We start from the raw sequence: 21,402 nt of genomic DNA, 5'->3' as shown, positions 1-21,402 counted from the left end.
TGTTTAAGGAAAGTAACTTTTTTTTTTTTTTGGAGATGGAGTCTAGCTTTGTGGCCAGGCTGGAGTGTAGTGACACGATCTCAGCTCACCGCAACTTCTGCTTCCCGGGTCCAAGCGATTCTCCTGCCTCAGCCTCCTGAGTAGCTGGGATTACAGGCGTGCGCCACCACGGCCAGCTAATTTTTGTATTTTTTTTTTCTTTTGTAGTAGAGATGGGGTTTCATTATGTTAGCCAGGATGGTCTCGATTTCCTGACCTTGTGATCCGCCCACCTCAGCCTCCCAAAGCACTGGGATTATAGACGTGAGTCACCGTACCCGGCCTAAGGAAACTTAACTCTTATATCAGTGTGAAAGCAAATCTGACAGGACAGGGGAACATGGAGGGGAGAAGAGCCAAACCAGGGCCTGGTTCCAGACCCACTCCACCTGTCCCGTTGAGCCAGGAGCACAAGTGGCTCTCTGCACAACACCAAGAGCGAGGACATGCTTTCAGCTCCACTTTAACTCAGGTTCCTAATGCGACAGCAGGCTTGTCAATCCCACTTGCCCTGTGGCTCACACGAGAAAACTACCAGCAGTGTGAGTAAGGACCGAAGCAGGAGACAGAGGAGCCAGGGTTTGGGAATCCCACAGCCACCCACAGGCCCTCATCACACACAGCAAGGATGCGCCCTCACTGGGCTCACCACACCATTCGACATCACCTTTCAGCCTCAGTACCTGATAACCTGCCTGGATAACCCCACTGTAACACAAGAAACAGGTCTAGAATCTAGCTTGTAAGCTACACCTGAAAGAGTAAAGACAGTAATAAAATACAATAAAATTTTATTTAATATAAAACTTGGAGCCATAATCACAATGTGTAATTCTGATGGGGTTCACTACTTATAAAAACTTCACAGCGCTTTATTTTGAAATGTAAATGGTATTCTGTGGCTCCTTGCCAGCATGTAACTTCACGGCTTATTTTTGGCAAGCAGTGATTTCCTCAACCCACGTTTTCCAAGGGAAAAAAGGACATGAAATGTCTCCAAAAATCTCTTCCAATCTTTAGATAAACTACTATTCAACAACTGCATCCGCCAAGTCAACACATCAAGAATCCTTCAATCACAAACACTTAGGTGAGAAAACAGTGTCTGTCCATGCAGGAGAGGGACACATTATCCATGCTTATGAAGACAGCCTGGACTATTGGCTACTGAAAAGTTGTGAATGCATTTTTCTTTTTCTACTTTCCAAAAATTTTGTGAGGTGATAACTATGTTTGTTTCTATTCTTTTTATTTTGTATTTTTTAAGTAAGTACATCCTTATTATAAATCTGCTGTAGAATCAATGACCCACACAGGACCCCACGTGCCAAAGGAACCAAAAAGTCACACACAGCGAAGATGAAGACACAGGAGACAACCTATGTGGACAGCACACAGCCACCTGCCCAGGACACCAATGGAGCCACAGGTGCAATTCAAAATGTTCTTAGTTGTATTAATAAATGTGGCCAGGTGCGGTGGCTCACACCTGTAAACCCAACACTTTCGGAGGCCAAGGCGGGCAGATTACCTGAGGATGGGAGTTCAAGACCACCCTAGCCAACATGCGGAAACTCCATCTCTACTAAAAATACAAAAATTAGTCAGGTATGGTGGCATGCACCTGACGTCCCAGCCACTTAGGAGGCTGAGGCAAGAGAATCATTTGAACCCAGGAGGCAGAGGTTGCAATGAGCTGAGATTGTGCCGCTGCACTCCAGTCCAGGCAACAGAGTGAAACTCCATCTCGGGCGGAAAAAAAAATTGTATTGTTCCTAGTCACATTAATAAAAGTAAAAAAACACACACACACAAATAAAACTCATTTTAATAATGGTCAGGCACGGTGGCTCACACCTGCAATCCCAGCACTTTGGGAGGCCAAGGCGGGCAGATTACTTGAGGTCAGGAGTTCGAGACCAGCCTGGCCAACATAGTAAACTCTGTCTCCACAAAAATACAAAAATCAGCCAGGTGTGGTGGTGTACGCCTGTAGTCCCAGCTGCTGGGGAGGCTGAGGGAGGAGGATCACTTGAACCCCAGAGGCAGAGGCTGCAGTGAGCCAAGATTATGTCACTGTACTCTGGCCTAGGCAACAGAGCAAGACTCCATCTCAAAAAATAAAAATAATTTTAACAATGCATCATACTTATCCCAACAGATTGAAAATACTATCATTTCAACATGAAATCAATATAAGAAAAATTGTTGAGATATTTTACATAGGTTATTTCATAAGTCCTCAGAAACCATCGGGGTAGCTTACACATGCAGCACATTTCAATTTGGACAATGAAATTTGCATTGAAAATATCTGATCTGCATATAGACTCATAAACTATACAGCTGACGAAGTAGACTCACATGGCCAAGTTATTCTAAACATACTTAAATGCTTTCTAATAATGGAATCAAGTTTTTAAACCTGCATTTTAATTAATAAAAATTAAACAGATAAAATATTCAGTGTCTCAGCTACGATGGACACACTTCAAGTGCTGATCAGCAAACTGTGTGAGTGCGGCCAGACTGGCCAGCACAGGCTACACGGCTGCAGCTCAAACAGCACAGCTGCAGCTCAAACAGCACAGCTGCAGCTCAAACAGGCCAGTCTCTCTGCACATGGAAACAGTCTGAGCAAGCAGGAGATGGGGAAAACGGGCACTGCCCTCGTGAGAACAAAGGACCCACAACAGGAACCCTGCACTCACTCCCTGCCAAAGACACCAACAGCCCATGACGCAGCCTCAGAAAACGGAGAGGCATTCAAGAACCTAGAAAAGCACCTCTGAAAAATGCTCACTTGAAAACTTTGCATGTAACTTTACATTTTAATTACGAAGTTTTTAATATCCATGTTCTCCTTTATTCTTAATGAACTCTGTGAAAGTAAACACAGCTTTTATTCTTACTCCTATAGTCATTGTGTTGGAAGTTCATCTATGCGAGCAAGCTGTTGCAACTGAAATTTTCTGAGAACAAATCCCAAGATCTTTCCATTAACACAAACTATATTAAGTTTAGTTCTCTTTACTTCCATTTGTTAAAGACCAGAATGTGTGAAATATGCATTATCAGATTAGAAAAACAAAACAAACATCAGAAAAACGTTTATCAAAATAGCATTTACCAAAATCTATGACAGAAACTAGCTCTAAAACTTCCCATTTCAAAATTTCACTGTGTCCACTAAGTTCGTTTTTCTGGCTGTGGACAGCAGGGCCACCCCACACCACAGACCCACCACAGCCCCATGACCAGGCCGGCTGGGAGCTGCGGCCACTGCCCAGGGCTCCCTGCTCTGTGCTCGGCCGCCTGATCCAACCTGCCAGTTCTTTGCTTTCTCTATGTGTAGAAACTAAAATCAGGAGCCCAAGTTTACAAAAAGCAGATTTTTATTAAATAAGAGGTACAAATGTGTTTCATTTTCTAATAAATCTCTCTCACAAATCATCTTGCTTTTCCGCTCTTCTTGAGCGATCCTTTTTACACAACACTGTCTGACCGTTTTGGCTTCTGCCAAGGTTACCCTCTGTTCACAGGCTGAGTCTGACTTCTTCCCACCTCCTCCTAGTCTGGCCTTACAAAACAAGGCTCATCATTCTTTCACACTGACTTTAGTTTTGAAAAGAAAAGTTATCTTACACAGTAGTATGTATAATGCTGTAATATGTAAAGTGAGGCAATGATAGAACCAGTTTTAAAAATAACCTTCCATGATGATTTTCATTTGCATCCACCTGCTTATTACTAAGAATCTTTTCACATGTTTACTGCACACCCCAATTTCTCTTCTGTCAAAAACTTTTCAGTATCATCATACCCTCCAACTTCTCCTCTTACCTACGTTGAAAAGGGTCTGCTCTTTATCCTAACGTCTGTACTAGGTAATTTTCAGAATATTCCCTCCATCACCAAACAAATTTTTGAGATCCTTGTGTAGATTTCAAGATCTTAATATGAAAACCAATAATCACCTACTAAAATACAATACAGGTCAGGCAGAGTGGCTAACACCTGTAATCCCAACACTTTCAGAGGCCAAGGCAGGAGAATCACCTAAGGTCAGGAGTTTGAGACCAGCCTGACCAATATTTTGAAACCCCGTCTCTGCTACAAATACAAAAATCAGCCAGGTGTGGTTGCAGATGCCTGTAGTCCCAGCTACTTGGGAGGCTGAGGCAGGAGAAGAGCTTGAACCCAGGAGGCAGAGGTTGCAGTGAGCCAAGATCGTGACACTGCACTCCAGCCTGGGTGATAGAGTGAGACCCCGTCTCAGAAAATAAAAATTTAAAAAAATTAATAAGTAAATAAATAGGCCGGGCGTGGTGGTTCATGCCTGGGAAGTCAATGCGGGCAGATCACCTGAGGTCTGGAGTTCCAGACCAGCCTGACCACCATGAAGAAACCCCATCTCTACTAAACATACAAAATTAGCCGGGTGTGGTGGCGCACGCCTGTAATCCCAGCTGCTTGAGAGGCTGAGGCAGGAGAATCACTTGAACTCGGGAAGTGGAGGTTGCGGTGAGCCAAGATCGTGCCATTGCACTCAGCCTGGGCAACAAGAGCGAAATGCTGTCTCAAAAAAAAAAAAAAAGTAAATAAATAAAATACAATACAATACTGCTAATACGATTTACCTAAGAAGCTGTTGCATGAGCTGAACCAGAGGCAAACACTGTTTGCCAGAAGACTCACAGATCCCCGTATTAATAAGGTCTTTATCCAATGGAGTCCTGCTTCTATGAAACGTTGAGGCATTCGCTTCCTGTTCATCAATTTCTTTTTCCTTCTGTGCTTCTTTTTTGGCTTCAATATCCTGTAATTTGTAAACAAAAATTGTTTACAAGTGATCTCATTAGCAGGTGTGAAGGCACACAGGCTGGCTGAGCCCTGACTCCAGTGCGAAGCTATCCCAGCCTCTGTGTGCTACCACACACACCTACCCACAGGACCCCACCTGCCCTGTTGAAAACCCCAACTCAGCTGTGCAGTTTCAAACAGTGTCTTCTTTTTACAGATCCAAGGTCCAGGCTGCCTCTGCTGACGCTCTCCAGCCTCCTTCTGTGAAGTCCCTAAAATCTTTAACCCTGCTACTGGCTCTCACAAACACCCATGTGATCCGCCCCACACACGCAGCATCCAGCTGCTTTGTGAGGATAAGAAGCAGCTGTAATTCTCACACACACTGGTTCAAATGTAAATGGCAAAGCCACTCTGGGAAACTATGAACACACACTGACCCCAAGACCTAACAAATTTCACTCCAAGTGTTTACCCTAAGGGAGAACATATGCTCACTAAAGTACTTGTACACAGCACAATCATGGCAGCTCTACGCGGCCAAAAACCAGAAAGCCTGGGCACGGTGGCTCACGCTTGTAATCCCAACACTATGGAAGGCCAAGGTGGGGGGATCACTTGAGCCCAGGAGTTCGAGACCATCCTGTGCAACACACTGAAACCTTGTCTCTACAAAAAAATCAAAAAACTAGCCGGGCATGGTGACACGCCTGTGGTCCCCGCAACACAGGAGGCTAAGGTGGGAGGATCATTTGAGCCGAGGAGGACAAGGCTGCCATGAGCCAACATCAGGTCACTGCATCCAGCCTGGGCGACAGAGCGAGACTGTCTCAAAAAAAAAAAAAAGAATACAAGAACCAAAAGCAATTAAATGTCCTTCAGTAGAAGAATGAACTAACAACCAGCACTACACCTATAAAATGGAAAACTTCCCAATAATAAAAACCAAGTCACAAGACACACAACAGTGTGAGTGAATCTGAAAATCCTTCTCCACGGCAACGCAGGAAAGAGTGCAGCCTCTGCAGTTACATTGCCGCAACACTCAGAGTAGGGAAATGAATCTCCTCTGAGGGCAGGGGAGCGTCCTGGCTGCGAGTGCCAAGGGGCACAGGGATCTTTCCGGGTGACGGGAATGGTCTACATGATGGACAGGTTACCTGTTAAATTCACTGAAACAGACAACATGCAGGATTTCATCACAATTAAATCATATCTCAATAATTGTTTAAATTAGCACATAAAATAATTTTAATTTAAAAAAATACTTGGATATGATAAAAGTTTAGTGTTTTACTATTTTCAGTTATTCTTCACATGTGTGAATGTGGTATATCCTATCTCAGAGCACCACCAGGTCACGTGTGCCTCCAAGGCCATACCTGGATCTCTGCAGTAATGGCTGCGTGTAAGGCTGACTCCAACCCTCCATCAGCCATCAAGCTGCCCACCAGAAGATCAATCATGAATCGACGACCTGGACTTATGTTCACGTCATTGCCTGAAACTGAAATAGAAAGTGTGTGCCAATTTGAGTGAAATGCCATCCCCTCCCAGCACCCTGACCCATGCCCTCTCCTGTTCCTTCCCCAAGCCCACCTGCGCAGGGCAGGAGAGCAGAGAGTGCCCGGGCCCGCTCCTCGGCGGTGGGCAGCAGCACGGACCAGCCGCTCTGCAGCACGGACTGGGCGGCCGACTGCACGGTGCTCAGCACGCCCGCGCTGCTGGCCAGGGTCACCACCGTCTGCTTCAGGCTGTTCAGGAGGACGCTGCCCAGACCTAAACCAAGGAATTCCGGGTCAACCTGGTGACTAATGGCAGCATGCAACTGAAAGGAGAAAAACAATTTTCACTTAGAACCCCTCAAAATGAATGAATTTCAAAGTCTTATTAAACACTGAATAAAACTCACTTTGAAGTATTATTTAAACAACCAACTTCTCAGTTTATGTATTTTTAAAAACTGGACTAAAAAACCTCTTACCCACAATAGCTGAAGTATTTTCTAGAGTAATTTTTTTAACCCCACTATAAACATGTATATGGAAAAGCTCAAGATGAGCAGAAGAGCTAAATAACTAGCAACAGCAACCTCCACCCCACCCCAACAACCTGCACCAAACACAGAAATAATGGCCACAATGTAACCAAAAAAGCTGCCACAGGTACAGTCTCGGCTCATTGCAAGCTCCGCCTCCCGGGTTCACGCCATTGTCCTGCCTCAGCCTCCGGGGTAGCTGGGACTACAGGAACCCGCCACCACGCCCGGCTAATTTTTTGTATTTTTAGTAGAGATGGAGTTTCACCGTGTTAGCCAGGATGGTCTGGATCTCCTGACCTCGTGATCCACCCGCCTTGGCCTCCCAAAGTGCTGGGATTACAGGTGTGAGCCACCGCGCCCGGCCCAGATCACGTTTTTTAGCCTCACGTCCATTATTAGCGCATTACAATCTTACTTTAAAATACTTCACTGAACAGGCTAAAACCCATGCCCTTCAAAATACATAAGCCTTCTTACAAACTCCTAAGTCACTTATAAAAGGAGCAAGAAGAAGGGAAATCATGAATACCTGAAGTCGTAGAAGATTCAGCGTTGCCACGGCCACGCACTCTTTCTCCTGGGGCGGGGGCCAGTCCGCGGAGCCGTCCATCCCCTCACTCACCTGCCGCAGCAGGAGATCCAGCTGCTCAAAAGTCATTGAGCAAATGTCCACCACAAAAGGGACACGGAGGCCAATGGACCACTCAGAACACGATGACCAGGCAAAGCTCTAAGAGGAAACGCAACAATCTAAAATGAATCTCCAAAAGCAGCTGCTGGTCTGTTCCACAGGAGTCCCCAGCATGTGTGATGGAGCCGCCTTATATTATCACCTATCATCCCTCTAACCGCCCAGTCCAAAGGCATTCATGGGTGTCTAGGTCACACACTGTCAGCTTCTAATCTTCCCGCCCATTTCAATAGCCCCATCTCATTTGGCCATATCTAAAAAAGTAAAAGCATTTTTAACAATCTTTTCACTCTCAAAATGATTAATGCACATTAATGGATGGCAGTGAGGATCTCCATCCACTTGAAGTGGTATAACAGCAACTCTAACTAGACAATCAATTGTTAGATGCATATAACTCACACACTACCTTTCACAGTGAGAGAACAAGCAATCGGCAAGGATCTAGGAGAACTGTAGAACACCATCAATAAACTGGATCTAATTGATACAACACTTCACCCAACAGCAGCAAAATACAGCAAAATACATACACTTTTTTTTTTTTTGAGACGGAGTCTCGCTTTGTCACCCAAGTTGGAGCCTCAGCCTCCCAAGTAGCTGGGACTACAGGTGCCCGCCACCAAGCCAGGCTAATTTTTTTTGTATTTTTAGTAGAGATAGGGTTTCACCATGTTAGCCAGGATGGTCTCCATCATCTGACCTCATGATCCACCTGCCTCAGCCTCCCAAAGTGCTAGGATTACAAACGTGAGCCACCGCGCCCAGCCATACATATACTTTTTAAGCACATACAGAATGTTCGCTAAGAGAGAACATATCCTGAGACATAAAACAAATCTTAACAAATTTAAAAGAAATGAAATCACATACAGTTTGCTCTCCATTCACAATGGTATTGAACTAGAAATCACGAACAGAACAATCTACACACACTTAAAAACTGAACAACATACTTAACAATCCACGGGTCAGTCCGGGCACAGTGGCTCACGCCTGTAATACCAATACTTTGGGAGGCCAAGGTGCGGGGATCACCTGAGGCAAGGGGTTCAAGACCAGCCTGGCCAACATGGAGAAACCCCATCTCTACTGAAAGTACAAAAAAATTAGCCAGGCATGGTGGCGGGCACCTGTAGTCACAGCTAATCAGGAGGCTGAGGCAGAAGAATCGCTTGAATCCGGGAGACAGAGGTTGCAGAGAGCCGAAATCAGGCCATTGCACTCCAGCCTGAGCAACAAGAGCGAAACTCCAGCTCAGAAAAAAAAAATAGTAATAATAATCCATGGATCAAAAAACAATTCTCAAGAGAAATTAGAAAATATTTTGAACATAAATTGAAACACACCAAAATTTGTGGGTTTGATTAAAGCACTGTTTAGAGGAAAATTTACAGCATCAAATCATTATATATTACAAAAAAAGGTAAGTCTAAATCAGCAATCTACGTTTCCAACTTAAGAAACTAGAAAAAGACCAAAGTGAACACAAAACAAGCCAAAGGGACAAATGACAAGATAAAAGCAGAAATCAATGAGATTGAAAGCAAAAAAACAAGGGAACAATTAATAAAACTAAAAGATTGTTCTATGAAAAGATCAACAAAATTGAAAAATGCTAGAAAAACTGACAAAGAAAAAAACAGAAAAGATACAAATTATCAGTATCAGGAATGAACAAAGGGACATCACCGCAGGCGCCACAGGCTTCAGATGGTTAGCAGGAGAATACTAAGGAAAACCTGACACGTACAAATCAGACAACACAGATGAAGTAAAGCAATGTCTGAGTGCCACAAACCAGGAAAATCCTCCTGGAAACAAACAGGTCACCTGAATAGTTCTATATCGATTAAAGAAATTGAAGTTGAAAAATCTTTTCTTTGTTTGTTTGCCTTGTTTTTTTTTTTTTTTGAGACGGAGTTTCGCTCTTATTGCCCAGGCTGGAGTGCAGTGGTGCGATCCCGACTCACTGCAATCTCCGCCTCCCGGGTTCAAGCGATTCTCCTGCCCCAGCCTCTTGAGTAGCTGGGACTACAGGCGCATGCCACCAAGCTCGACTAATTTTTTGTATTTTCAGTAGAAACGGGGTTTCACCATGTTAGCCAGGCTGGTCTCAAACTCCTGACCTCTGGTGATCCGCCCGCCTCGGCTTCCCAACGTGCTGGGATTACAGGCGTGAGCCACCGCGCCCGGCGTAAAATCTTTTAGAAAGAAATCTCCAGGCTCAGATGGATTCAAAAACATGTAAAGAAGAAATAACACTAATTCTACACAATCCCTATAGGAAATGGAAAAGGAGGGAACACATGCCAATACTTTGTATGAGGTCAGCTTTCCCCACTGAAAGTCAGACAAGATAGTATAATACAAAGAAAAAAACCACAAACCAACATCCCTGATAAGCATCGACAGAAAAATCCTCAACAACATGTTAGCAAGTCAAATTTAACAATATAGAAACAGAATGAGGCCGGGCGCGGTGGCTCACGCCCGTAATCCCAAAACTTTGGGGTAGCAAGGAGGGTGGATCATGTGAGGTCAGGAGTTGGAGACCAGGTTGGCCAACATGGTGAAACCCCATTTCTAAAAAACAAAAAAATACAAAAATTTTGTATTTTGTAATCCCAGCTACTCAGGAGGCTGAGGCAGGAGAATTGCTTGAACCCAGGAGGCACAGGGTGCAGAAAGCTGAGATTGCACCAATGCACTCCAGTCTGGGTGATAGAGCGAGACTCCGTCTCAGGGAAAAAAAAAGAAATAGAGTAGTAAATTGTGGCCAAGTGATGTTTACGCCAGTAACACAAGGCTTGGTCAGTATTTAAAAATCAGGCCAGTGCAGTGTCTCTCGTCTGTAATTCCAGCACTTTGGGAGGCCAAGACAGGTAGACCACTTGAGCTCAGGAGTTCAAGACCAGCCTGGGCAACACAGTGAAACTCCATCTCTAAGAAAGGAAAAAAAAAAATGTTTAAGAAAAAAAAAGTAAAAATCATCTATGTAATACACCATACTAACACACTAAAGAAGGAAAACTGCATGACCATTTCATTTGAGAAGATTAAAAGCATTTAACAAATTGTAACATCCATTCAGGATTTTTTAAAAGCTTCTAAAAGGGGGAATTAAAGAAACTGCCTTAATCTGGGAATAAGGCATCTACATAAACACCCGCAGCCAACATCACAGCCGATGGTGAAAGACTGAACTGCCCTCCCCTACAGTCCGGAGCAAGGCGGGGCGCCCACTGTCCCCTCTCCTACTCAGCTTCACACCGCAAGTCCTGGCCAGGGCAATCAGGCCGGGAAAAGACATAAAAGGCAAGCAGATTGGAAAGGAAGAAATGGAACTGCCCCTCTATAAAGACAGTATAATTGTTCATGAAGAAAACCCAAGGAAACTAAAATGATGCTCATAACAAATGAGTTTAGCACAACTGCAGGACATGAGAGCAACAAACAAAACTCAGTGGTACTTTCTACATACTGGTAATGAACAACTGGAAACCAAAATCCTCCAAAACACCAAATCAAGCTCTATATTCCGTACCTGGGCAGGCCCACAGGCAATTCCCACTGTGTGTTTGGTGTCCAGTCCCGGCAATGCTGCAGGTTCTGGCTTGGTCACGTGCAAGGTGTCAAAGTGCTGGCACTGGTCGTTGCTCCCCCAGCTGTGGACCTCGCTGTCCTCAGTCAGAGCCAGGCAGTGGGTGGAGCCGGCAGCCACATCAATCACCTTCTTCCCTACAAGGAAAGAGGGATGCAGATGCAGCTTCAAGCCTAGGACTTCTGCTGCAACAAAGATAGGTATTTCCACTCGGCCATTCAGGCCAGAGAGCTTTTAATATTAACTTCTTGAGGATAATCTGTTGCTTTAATATTAAGCACAATTCATTTGCTTTGGGTGTGTTATTAAAACTCCTGTATTTTGTTAGCTACAATTTGTTAGGACCCACAGCCTACAAAGATCATAATGCTAGGATACGAAAAAGATCTGTTCTTTTTTCTCCTCCTCATTCAGATTTTCATTCAGAGAGAAACAAGGTGCTTTTAATTAACTATTAGATCATATTCTCCCATCCCAGATGTAACAATGCACAGCACACTCTTCACTGAGGAAGGCTTCCTAAGAAAAACCTATTGTTCTCTCAGAGTCAGGTGATATCAATATTTAAAACATTGTTTCAGGCCGGGCGCGGTGGCTCAAGCCTGTAATCCTAGCACTTTGGGAGGCCGAGACGGGCGGATCACGAGGTCAGGAGATCGAGACCATCCTGGCTAACACGGTGAAACCCCGTCTCTACTAAAAAATACAAAAAACTAGCCGGGCGAGGTGGCGGGCGCCTGTAGTCCCAGCTACTCAGGAGGCTAAGGCAGGAGAATGGCGTAAACCCGGGAGGCGGAGCTTGCAGTGAGCTGAGATCCGGCCACTATGCTCCAGCCTGGGGGACAGAGCAAGACTCCGTCTCAAAAAAAAAAATAAATAAATAAATAAAACATTGTTTCTATTTAAACACTTAGCAAAATATTCTATTTTTCCTTGCTGGTAAATCTAACATGGTCAACACAAAGGGTGTTTCTCAGAAATGTCAACATATAAAACAATTCAGCTGAAAAACCACACTGCAGTAAGGGGAACAATTCTATCCTAGGATCCTACCATAAGTTAACATCAGCAACAACAAAAGGTGTTTATCAACAGTAATTTAAATACTCTGAAAGTAAACGATTTCTATATCTAATGACCATCGTAGCTTTCCTATACTAATGGAGGGGAATATAAACAAGAAGGCACATGAAATTCAAACACCATTCAATGACACAGAGGAAACTTATTACTCTGCCACTTATCTCAGAAGCTCAGAACATAATACATACCGTATGGGCACACAAAACTCTCAGTCATCAAGATACTAACATGCGTTAAAATAAAACTCATGGAGAAAGGAACTGGCAAGTCTCACTTAAAAGTCCCACTTCCAAACCCACTTGGTAAAGAAGCAAACACACAAAGAATGTGTGTAGTACCAGGACCCAACGAACTACAGCCCCCACACAGAGCGCAGCCCAAGACCTGCTTCTGTGAAGACGCTGGTGTTGGAACACAGCCAGGTCCACCTGCTTCAAATACAATCCGGCCCTTTAAGAAAAAGGCCGCCCACCCCTGAGAGAGAGAACCCTGAAGAGTCCATCTGATGTACCTCTCGCTGCCTTTTCCCTTCTTCCCTACTTTCTTGTCAGCTTGCCTGCCCTTCACCAGTTCTCGACTAGGATGAAGATTATCTCCCAACCACTAGGCCAAGTGGTACAGAAAAGTCCAGTTTTACCTTAGAAAAATCCCTCCACCATCACAGTTTGGATGGCCCCCACCCCAACTTCCTGCAGCGTAACATCCCTAGTGAGAACACCATAGAAGAATTTCAGGGTCTTCTTGCGGAGGCCCCCATCCTCTCTGCCTGCACCCGCAGCCCACACTGAAGGCGCCAGCACTCATAACTACACACTTCGGCTTCCATCTGTTCCCTCCAACCACAATGCATGCTGGACACCTTTGCAACTGAGCAAGCAGGAATCCCCCACCAAGGACGAGTTCACATCAGAGCGTCCCAGGTGGGCCCAATGCCACCTGCCAATGTGGCCCCACAGCACAACGCACCCTCACGGTCTCAGTGTGTCTGCAGTACAAATACAGGTAACCTCACCACATACAGGGAACCCTTCCAGAGTCCAGCCTGCTGAGTGATGCATGGGTGCCTGCCACAGAAAGTAGCGATGTTTGTAAAACTCAATGGGTTTACATTGCATTTGGGAAGAGTAATTCAACTCATTTTGTAATAGAGACACACCCACTTTCCAATTGGTATCAACACCTATACCAAGCTGGCAGTCAAAGTTTCTAATGACAGTCCATTCACGGAAAGTCAGGTTAAGAACATAAAACCTGCAAACTTTAAAAGATTACTAAAGAAATTGTCCTGAAGGGTTTTAACAGTTTACATTTGCACTCACCTTGCAAGCCTTCTAAGAGTTTTGGATAACGAACATGTTCCTCTGTTCCGTGTCCAAGTCTCTGGTTGTCACCTTTTCCCCATGAATAAACTTGGCCATCTTTCGTCAAAGCAATGGAAAACTGACTTCCACAGCGGACTTTGACCACATCCAAGTCTTGAAGCTTTTCAATCAGCTTTGGGGTTTTGCAGCCATCACTACCACCTCTGCCCAATTTCCCATAATCACCATCTCCCCAAGACCACACTTGCCCTAAAAAATACAAATGCATTTAAATAACAACAACTCTGCATTTTAGTGAAAAACTTTAAATGACTGAAAATAATATAATGAAAAACGCACACTAATCTAGACCACCCATGTATATAGTTAACACTAAAAGGGTGGCCACTGAGCAAATGAAACCTAGTTGACACTTGAGGTTGGTATAGAAGCAATAAAGAAAGGGAAAGCTGAGTCTCCTTTTGTTTTCATTCCATGAAAAACCAAGTCCTCACTCTTACTAGCCTGGGCTCAATGTTAACTGCTTCACAGAATCAAAGGCCCACTGCCTCCATAACCACAGTAACTGGGGCCCGGCACACTGCAGATGCTTGCAGACTGCCCTCCCGTTTGCCTGCCTGTTTCTGTTGCCACCATAATGACCGCTGGTCAGCCGTACCAGTGTATGTGTTCCCAACTGCATATATCAGCATAATTACGTAAGTTGACTAAATATTACATAAAGGGATAAAATGCAATTGCAAAAGTAAATATTTTTATTTTTACTGTGAACACTAAGCTGAAAACTATGCAAAAACTTAATGAAAGTGAATTGCTAAAAAACAAAATTGTTAGGCTGGGCACGGTGGCTCACGCCTGTAATCCCAGCGCTTTAGGAGGCCGAGACCAGCAGATCACTTGAGCCCAGGAGTTCGAGATCAGCCTGGGCCACATGGCGAAACCCTGTCTGTACTAAAAATACAGAAATTAGCCAGGCGTGGTGGTGAACATCCATAATCCAGCTGAGGCATGAGAACTGCTTGACCTCGGGAGGTGGAGGTTGCAGTGAGCCGAGACTGCACCACTGCACCACTGCACTCCAGCCTGGGTGACAGAGCGAAACTGTCTTACAACAACAACAAAAAAGTGAAATTACATAAAGGTGAAAACTGTAAAAGATCAGGAAAAAGAAACCAGAGAAGATATCAGATTGCTCCACAAGTTCCCACATTCTATTTTGTAACAACTAAAGAGAGGCAAATATTTTCCTCAACGATCAGACGGTAAATATTTTTAGCCTCGGTGGGCTTTCTGTCCCAACGACCCAGCTGTGCCACTGTCACAGGAAAGCAGCCACAGACAATGCGTAAATGAGTGGGCAGGCCTGCGCACCAATACAACTCCACCTGCAAAAGCAGGCCGACCCCGAGCGAACCGGAAACTGGAGATGATACACTATGACGTGGTCAATGAAAGCAGCACAGCAGACCTGCACACAGAGATCAGAGGTGCACTGTCACACGCTGTGCTGAAGATTATGCTGTTCACGTAGCCCGCCTGGGCATTTCCCACTGTCCCCCAAGGCCAGACTGCAGGGTAGGATACTTCTACCGTAACAGTCGCCTCAGAAACTAACAGCACAGCAGGGACACTTCCCTACAAGATCTGCAGCAAAGAAACACCAGTATGAGGAAGACACTGTCCGCAGCCTGTTCAAGGCAGTTTACTCGACATATCATCACACACTTCACCTAAAGTAGCAACTACACTAAAGAACGCCAGGCTAGAATCCTGACACAGCTCAGACCTCACAAAACTTTTAACCAGTTAAGGTCTGTCACTCACTCAATAATAGATATTTTAAAATGACGAGATGTCAAATTGAAAGCTCCTTGAGAGCAGGAGCCTTTCAGAGGAGACCACCTTTGCTCTAGGACTCACCGTAGCAGAAACAAGATGGCTCTGACAATGTCTGTCCCGGCAATGGCAGCGGGACCTAAACATATAGGGAAGTATCTGAAATGATTTTTCATCTTTCACCTAAGAAATGCCCAAAAGTCACTCAATTATCAATCTGCCATTCAACTTCTGCAGGAGAGAAAGCAAGCTGACAGGTCCCAGCCGATTTCACAGAAAGACTCCACAACGCCAGAGACACACAGGATGCCAAGGACAGACCCCCACAATACTGACAGACGCGTCGTTTCTAAAAAATTAACGTGACTTTAACCATCAAACCTCATCATGTACCCTTGAAAAAAGATGAGGATGATCTCAGTTAGGAACACAAACACAAAAGCAAAATTCAAAGCAAGCAGATACCGCAGCGTCAGACTATAGAACACGGAAAGACTTAGCAGGAATTACCACACGGAATCAAGAGTGGCCGAATGTTAAGAAATGTAATAATACTAACCAGAGACAATTCAGTGTCAACCACTCCATTCCAGCTCTCATTCTTAAAAAATAAAATGCCCACACAGGAATGGCAGCAGCTGCTAACCAGCTGACAGGCCCCAGGCAAACAAGCCCAGTAATCACCGGGGTCTCTTCACCAATGCCACTGATCCCACACCCACTGGACGACAGGGTGGGCGGCCTCGTGAGGCTCACTGTACTCATCTCACTTCCTCCAGGGAAGCTGCCAAGCGTGTCCTCGAGGCCCTGTCCTGGGTGGCGAGAGCTCTACATACCGTTCTCAGTGACAGCCAGGGTTTGAGCGTCCCCACTCCCACACGCCACATCGATGACCTTCAGTCCTTTAAGCCCAGCTACCAGCATCGGAATAGCCTCGTCCTCACTGGAGCCTTCAAAGAGATAGGACGGCCATTACTAAGTCCTGTGAGAGGCCACCTCCTGCTGCATGCTCCCATTCATGCAGGGCAGACGTACCGTGGCCCAGCCGGCCGTAGTTCCCGCGGCCCCAGGTGTACAGCTCCCCCTCGGCAGTGATGGCCGCGCTGTAAGTGCTCCCGCAAGCGATATGCACCCCGTGCTTCCCGGCCTGCTTTCCAGAGAAGGCGGAGATCACCTGCTTAGGCTCCTCCAGAGGCCTTGGGGAGGAAGGGAATAAACATGAATGCCCTTCTTCTTGGTGTTATTTCTTATTAGTGTTATCAAAGGAAATTCACTATCCAAATGGAGACCATGAGAGCATCAGGCCAGTTTCCCCTTCCAGGTACCTTATAAAATAAGGAAGAGAGAATTTGAACACCTAACACCTCCATGACTTTTTGTTAAGTTGGAACCCGACGCCAAGCATGGTATCCAGTAGAATTACAAACAGTGTGAAAGACTTGTACAATAGGCTGGGCATGGTGGCTCACACCTGTAATCCCAGCACTGTGGGAGGCTGCGGTGGGCGGATCACCTGAGGTCAGGAGTTTGAGACCAGCCTGGCTAACGTGGTGAAACCTCGTCTCTACTAAAAATACAAAATTAGCTGGGAATGGTGGCGGGTCCCTGTAATCCCAGCTAACTGGAAGGCTGAGGCAGGAGAATCGCTTGAACCCGGGAGGCGGAGGTTGCGTGAGCTGAGCTCACGCCATTGCACTCCAACTTGGGCGACAAAGAGCAAAACTCCATCTCAAAAAAAGAGACTTGTACAGGAAAGTCCATTGCAGCTTTCTTCACAATGGCCCAAAACCACGGTCCATCTGCAACAGAAGGAAGGAATTACCCACACACCCAGCAACGCGGCTGGATCTCAGGACATCATCGCGGCGTGAAAGGCGTAGAAACAAAAACACCACCGCAGCGGTATGGCTTTGTTTACCTTCAATTATGGAAAAGACAAAATAGTAACAACAGAGGGCAGATCGGAGGTTGTCAGGAACTGGAGGGAGAAGTGGGCATCAACTCAAAGGGTACGAAGCGAGCTCTGGAAGCGATGGACACGCCCATGTCTTGATGAGTGGTGACTCCCAGCTGAGGCCACTGGCGAAACCCATCAACTCTACACCCAAAACTCGTCGTCTGGTTGTACGTAAGCCTCAAAAAGCGGCATTTGTTAAATGAGGTATTTGTTAAATGAATGTGGATGGATAAAGCCAGCACTCTGCAGTCTGTATTTTACAAATGAAAACTATGAGGCAGTGGGGATTAGGGTAGAGAAGTCTTACTAGTTGAAGAAATTGCAAAGTTAACAAAATATCCTATTAGGATCCAGAATACGTTCCTATGATGGATGACATTTTCTTGAGAATCTATAGAAGCCAGGCCTCTCCAAAGGCATGGTTTACTCACTTTGTGACCTACTAGTCACCAAAATACACTGCAGTGGCACAGGCACTTTTTGTGACAGTCCAATGACTTTCTACCAGTACAACCTCTCCCTTATTCAGCAAGTTTCAGCTTCCCAAAGGTTATCTCAGCTTCTGCCATCTGCACTGATCTCTTCTTCCTTGAAGTCCTAGAATAAGGGATAAGTTACTCACATTCTAGCACTTACTCTCCACTGAGAATTGCTTTTACTATGGAATGTACATACAAAGTCAGTAATACCTAAAGAAATAAGCAGACGCCTGCCTGTCCTGTACCTCAATGCCTTTCAAGTCCGTGTACCCATGCCAATCAGCCCCTTAGGATCCAGTGTAGGAAGTAACAGCTATAAATTCCATGGAGATCGAACTTTTGTTTTCACTCGTTTTACATTTTGTCTGAATCACTTACAACACTGTCAGGGTTGAACGATGCTGAGTAGCATACATGTACCACCGATCACGCATCACTCTGCTTTTCTCCCAGTTTGGGATCTTCCCAGCGGATGCTGTAATAATGATGCCCTCAACTCCACCCTGTGGTATTGCGTATCCCATGCCCTCGGGCTCCTCTCAAAGGACACAAGGGGCAGTCATGACTAGAGCTCATTCACCTTCTGCACTGTCGGCTCCCTGCTCAGGGCCTCCGGCCCATGAAATGGGCTTGCTGGGTTGGTGTGTACCTACATCCTTCATTTAAACCTAATGCCAGAGTTCCACGCACAACAGCAAAGTACAAGAGGGTTCCCATCACTCATGGGGCTGGCACCTCTGATTTTTACAACCTGGCATTCCTGCTTTCTTTATTTCTGTTCTTTCCTGGCCAAGGTTCCACTGAATAGGATGATATTACGAAGAAACTGCTGACTTTTGTTCCTGTAAAAATAACCTAATGGTTCAAGGGAAGGGTGACAACCTTATCTATGGGAGACAGGGGAACTGTCTGTGAAGGAAGGAACAGAGCACAATGGAGATTTGTTCTGGCGAAGCTCCCACAGCCGAGGGATCTTGATTTGAGTAGAGAGAAGCTGACCAAGGCTACTGGGGTAGAGAAGAGCAGAAAGGGCAATTCCTGTTGCCTTCCACATGGGCAGACAGTTCTAAATACATCACCAAAGGAGGAGGCATATCCCTAGTGTCGCTCCACCCCAGCGCTGCACGTTGGGGCGGCTGGAAAACACCTGCACACACTCCTGCGCTCCAGCCTGTCTAGGATATGGCAACATAAAAGGACAGTGTGTCCCCTGCAGGAATGAGCGATACATACACAGTGTCCCCATGGCCCAGCCGTCCTCTGTCTCCAAAGCCCAGGAGTACACCTCTCCAGTGGCAGCCAAGGCTACGCAGTGATGACCATCAGAATGGGCAGCAATTTTTACAATATTTCTGGTGGCAAGGACTTGGACCAGCTGTGGGGCCTAAAAAAAGAAAAATAGGAAGAAAAGTCGTCATCAGTCGAAGAAAAATGAAATCAGCACAGCTGTCCTTTATCCTGTATCCCCGAGCAAAGCCTGCTGTAACTGGAAGTGGGGCATAAGTCTCTGCGGGCCACGGGGCCGGCTCTCCAGCCCTTCCCACCCAGCACCAACAGAACAGCGGGCAGCCTCCAAGTGCTCTGCGGCAAGACCAGAGCCGATGCAGGGGCAGGGCAGGCTACTCCTTGCGACAGAGACGTGCAGCCGACAGGGAGGAACACCCCGCTTTAATGAAAACATGCCACGTCCCAATCTGCCACTATCCCCATGAGGCCCAACTCCCTCATCTGTCACCTGCCTGGCCACAAAGTCAAATGAGTTTACACATGGAACATGAGTTTACAAATGGGAATCTCATGATTAGCAATGAGTTTCACTGTAAGGACTTCCTAACCTTCACAACCCAAATCTTGATAATATTACGGTTGAGACCATTAAGCATAATATACAATAAATAGAAGCTTATCAATCGTCAGAAACCAAATGGCTTCAAGAAAGACCAGAACTTGTGCATCTGCAGTACAGACCCTGCCCGCCAAGGGAACGCTGCAGGCACAGTGCCCAGAACACTCACCAGTGTGTCACTATTGTAGGCCTGTGTGTGCACGCGGCCATTGCGTGACAGAATCAGGAAGCGCTTCTCTGCACAGGCAATGTGTGTGACTCCCAGGTTGACCAGGCCTTCACACTGGAACGGACCAATCACACTGGCATAGTGTTTCCATCCTATTAACCCCCAACCTATGACCTCTTGCAATGATCCCTGTAAGATAAGAAAGTAAATGTTTTCTTTTACAACAGCAAAATGAAAAAAAAAAAGATGGGAGTAACACTGAGATATTATAAGCTAAAAACAAAGCAAATAAAGAGAAAATAGGCTGATTCAAAACATCAAAATAAGCATTTTACGCCGTATTACCGCACCATTTTCTACAGGTATGATGGAAAGCTGACTGAACAGGTTAGTTTTCCATTTCCATCGCGTTTCATTTTAAGAGCCCATTAAAGAAATGTAGTATCAGCATTGTAAATACTAATATACTTTAAAATGCTCAAAGCCCCACACATCAGGGTCACCATTTTGTGCTTTGGGAGGCAAAATCCCAAAGCTACCTTGAGGCTGGGAGACCAGCATCCGTGTCGTGGTGAGAGAAATCAAGTTGTGCAGGAGCAACCTGGTGACAACCAGGCCACACTGGGTGCATCCCCACCTGCGCGCTGAGCGCGGGCACACTGCTAGTGCACACATGGGGTGCCACACATGTTCCAGGGCAGGCCCTGCTGTTGTGTTTGTTTATTCTTGTTGTTGTTGTTGTTTGAAGGAGTTCCTTTCGTTGCCCAGGCTGGAGTGCAGTGGGCGCCATCTCAGGTCACTGCAGCCTCTAAGCCCTCTACAGTTCTAGTGATTCTCCTGCCTCAGCCTCCCGATGCTGGGATTACGGGCATGTGCCACCATGCCCGACTAATTTGGTTTTTAGTATTAGAGATGGGGTTTCTCCAGTTGTAGGCTGGTCTAAAACTCCCAACCTCAGGTGATCCCTTCGGCCTCCCAAAGTGCTGGGATTACAGTAGTCACCACACCAGGCCCTCAGCACCTATTTATATAGCAACATTATTGGCAATAAGCCAAGTGTCCACCAATAGAGACTCACTAAACAAAGATACATAAACCTCCACACCTGAATACTAAGTTGCTTTATAAAACAAAACCATGCTCTGATAAAATGCTCCAGTACATATGGATGATAAAAAAACACCTAAATGTACAGCTTGCTAAGGTACTCAGACAGGAGAACAAGGAGTTTGGGGCTGAAAGTCAGGAGACGGTGGGAGGCAGGACCAGAAGAATGGGCAGAGCAGGCAGTGCTGTCTCTCTTCAGTTTTGAACGTTTTGAGAGAACATGTGACTGTATTCTTTTTTTTTTTTGAGACAGAAGTCTGCAAACTCCTGCTCCAGCAGGTTGGAGTACAATGGTGGGATCTGCATTCACTGTCTCCATCTGATTCCATTCTCCTGCCTCGGCACTCTCTGATTGACCAGCGGACTACAGGCGACTCACCACCGTCCATCAGTGCTTTTGTATTTTCCAGCAGGAGTTTCTGTAA

General features: G+C 45.7%; 1 protein-coding gene across 9 annotated transcripts in view; it reads right to left on the bottom strand.

The window, feature by feature from the left end:
- HERC2 (HECT and RLD domain containing E3 ubiquitin protein ligase 2) overlaps nt 1-20,170 on the bottom strand; it is a 159,131-nt gene extending 138,961 nt beyond the window's left edge. The window contains exons 1-10 of one of the 9 annotated variants that reach the window (XM_031668910.1): nt 19,871-20,170; nt 19,089-19,239; nt 16,455-16,615; nt 16,256-16,369; nt 13,581-13,832; nt 11,122-11,315; nt 7,413-7,613; nt 6,442-6,670; nt 6,225-6,349; nt 4,680-4,858 (exon numbers count right to left, since the gene is read on the bottom strand). In XM_031668910.1, the coding sequence (XP_031524770.1) occupies nt 4,680-4,858; nt 6,225-6,349; nt 6,442-6,670; nt 7,413-7,613; nt 11,122-11,315; nt 13,581-13,832; nt 16,256-16,343 (1,268 nt within the window). In that variant the 5' untranslated portion in view covers nt 16,344-16,369; nt 16,455-16,615; nt 19,089-19,239; nt 19,871-20,170. Of the gene's footprint in view, nt 1-4,679; nt 4,859-6,224; nt 6,350-6,441; nt 6,671-7,412; nt 7,614-11,121; nt 11,316-13,580; nt 13,833-16,255; nt 16,370-16,454; nt 16,660-19,088; nt 19,240-19,870 lie in introns of those variants that run through there. The other 8 variants (XM_031668906.1, XM_031668903.1, XM_031668902.1 and 5 more) reach the window with 8 other exon arrangements.
- Between the last annotated feature and the right edge of the window lie 1,232 nt (nt 20,171-21,402).

This window comes from Papio anubis, chromosome 7, assembly GCF_008728515.1.
Source record: "Papio anubis isolate 15944 chromosome 7, Panubis1.0, whole genome shotgun sequence".
Classification (NCBI taxonomy): Eukaryota; Metazoa; Chordata; class Mammalia; order Primates; family Cercopithecidae; genus Papio; species Papio anubis.
The sequence above is the reverse complement of the archived record's forward strand: the minus strand, read 5'-3'. Positions and strand labels throughout refer to the sequence as shown.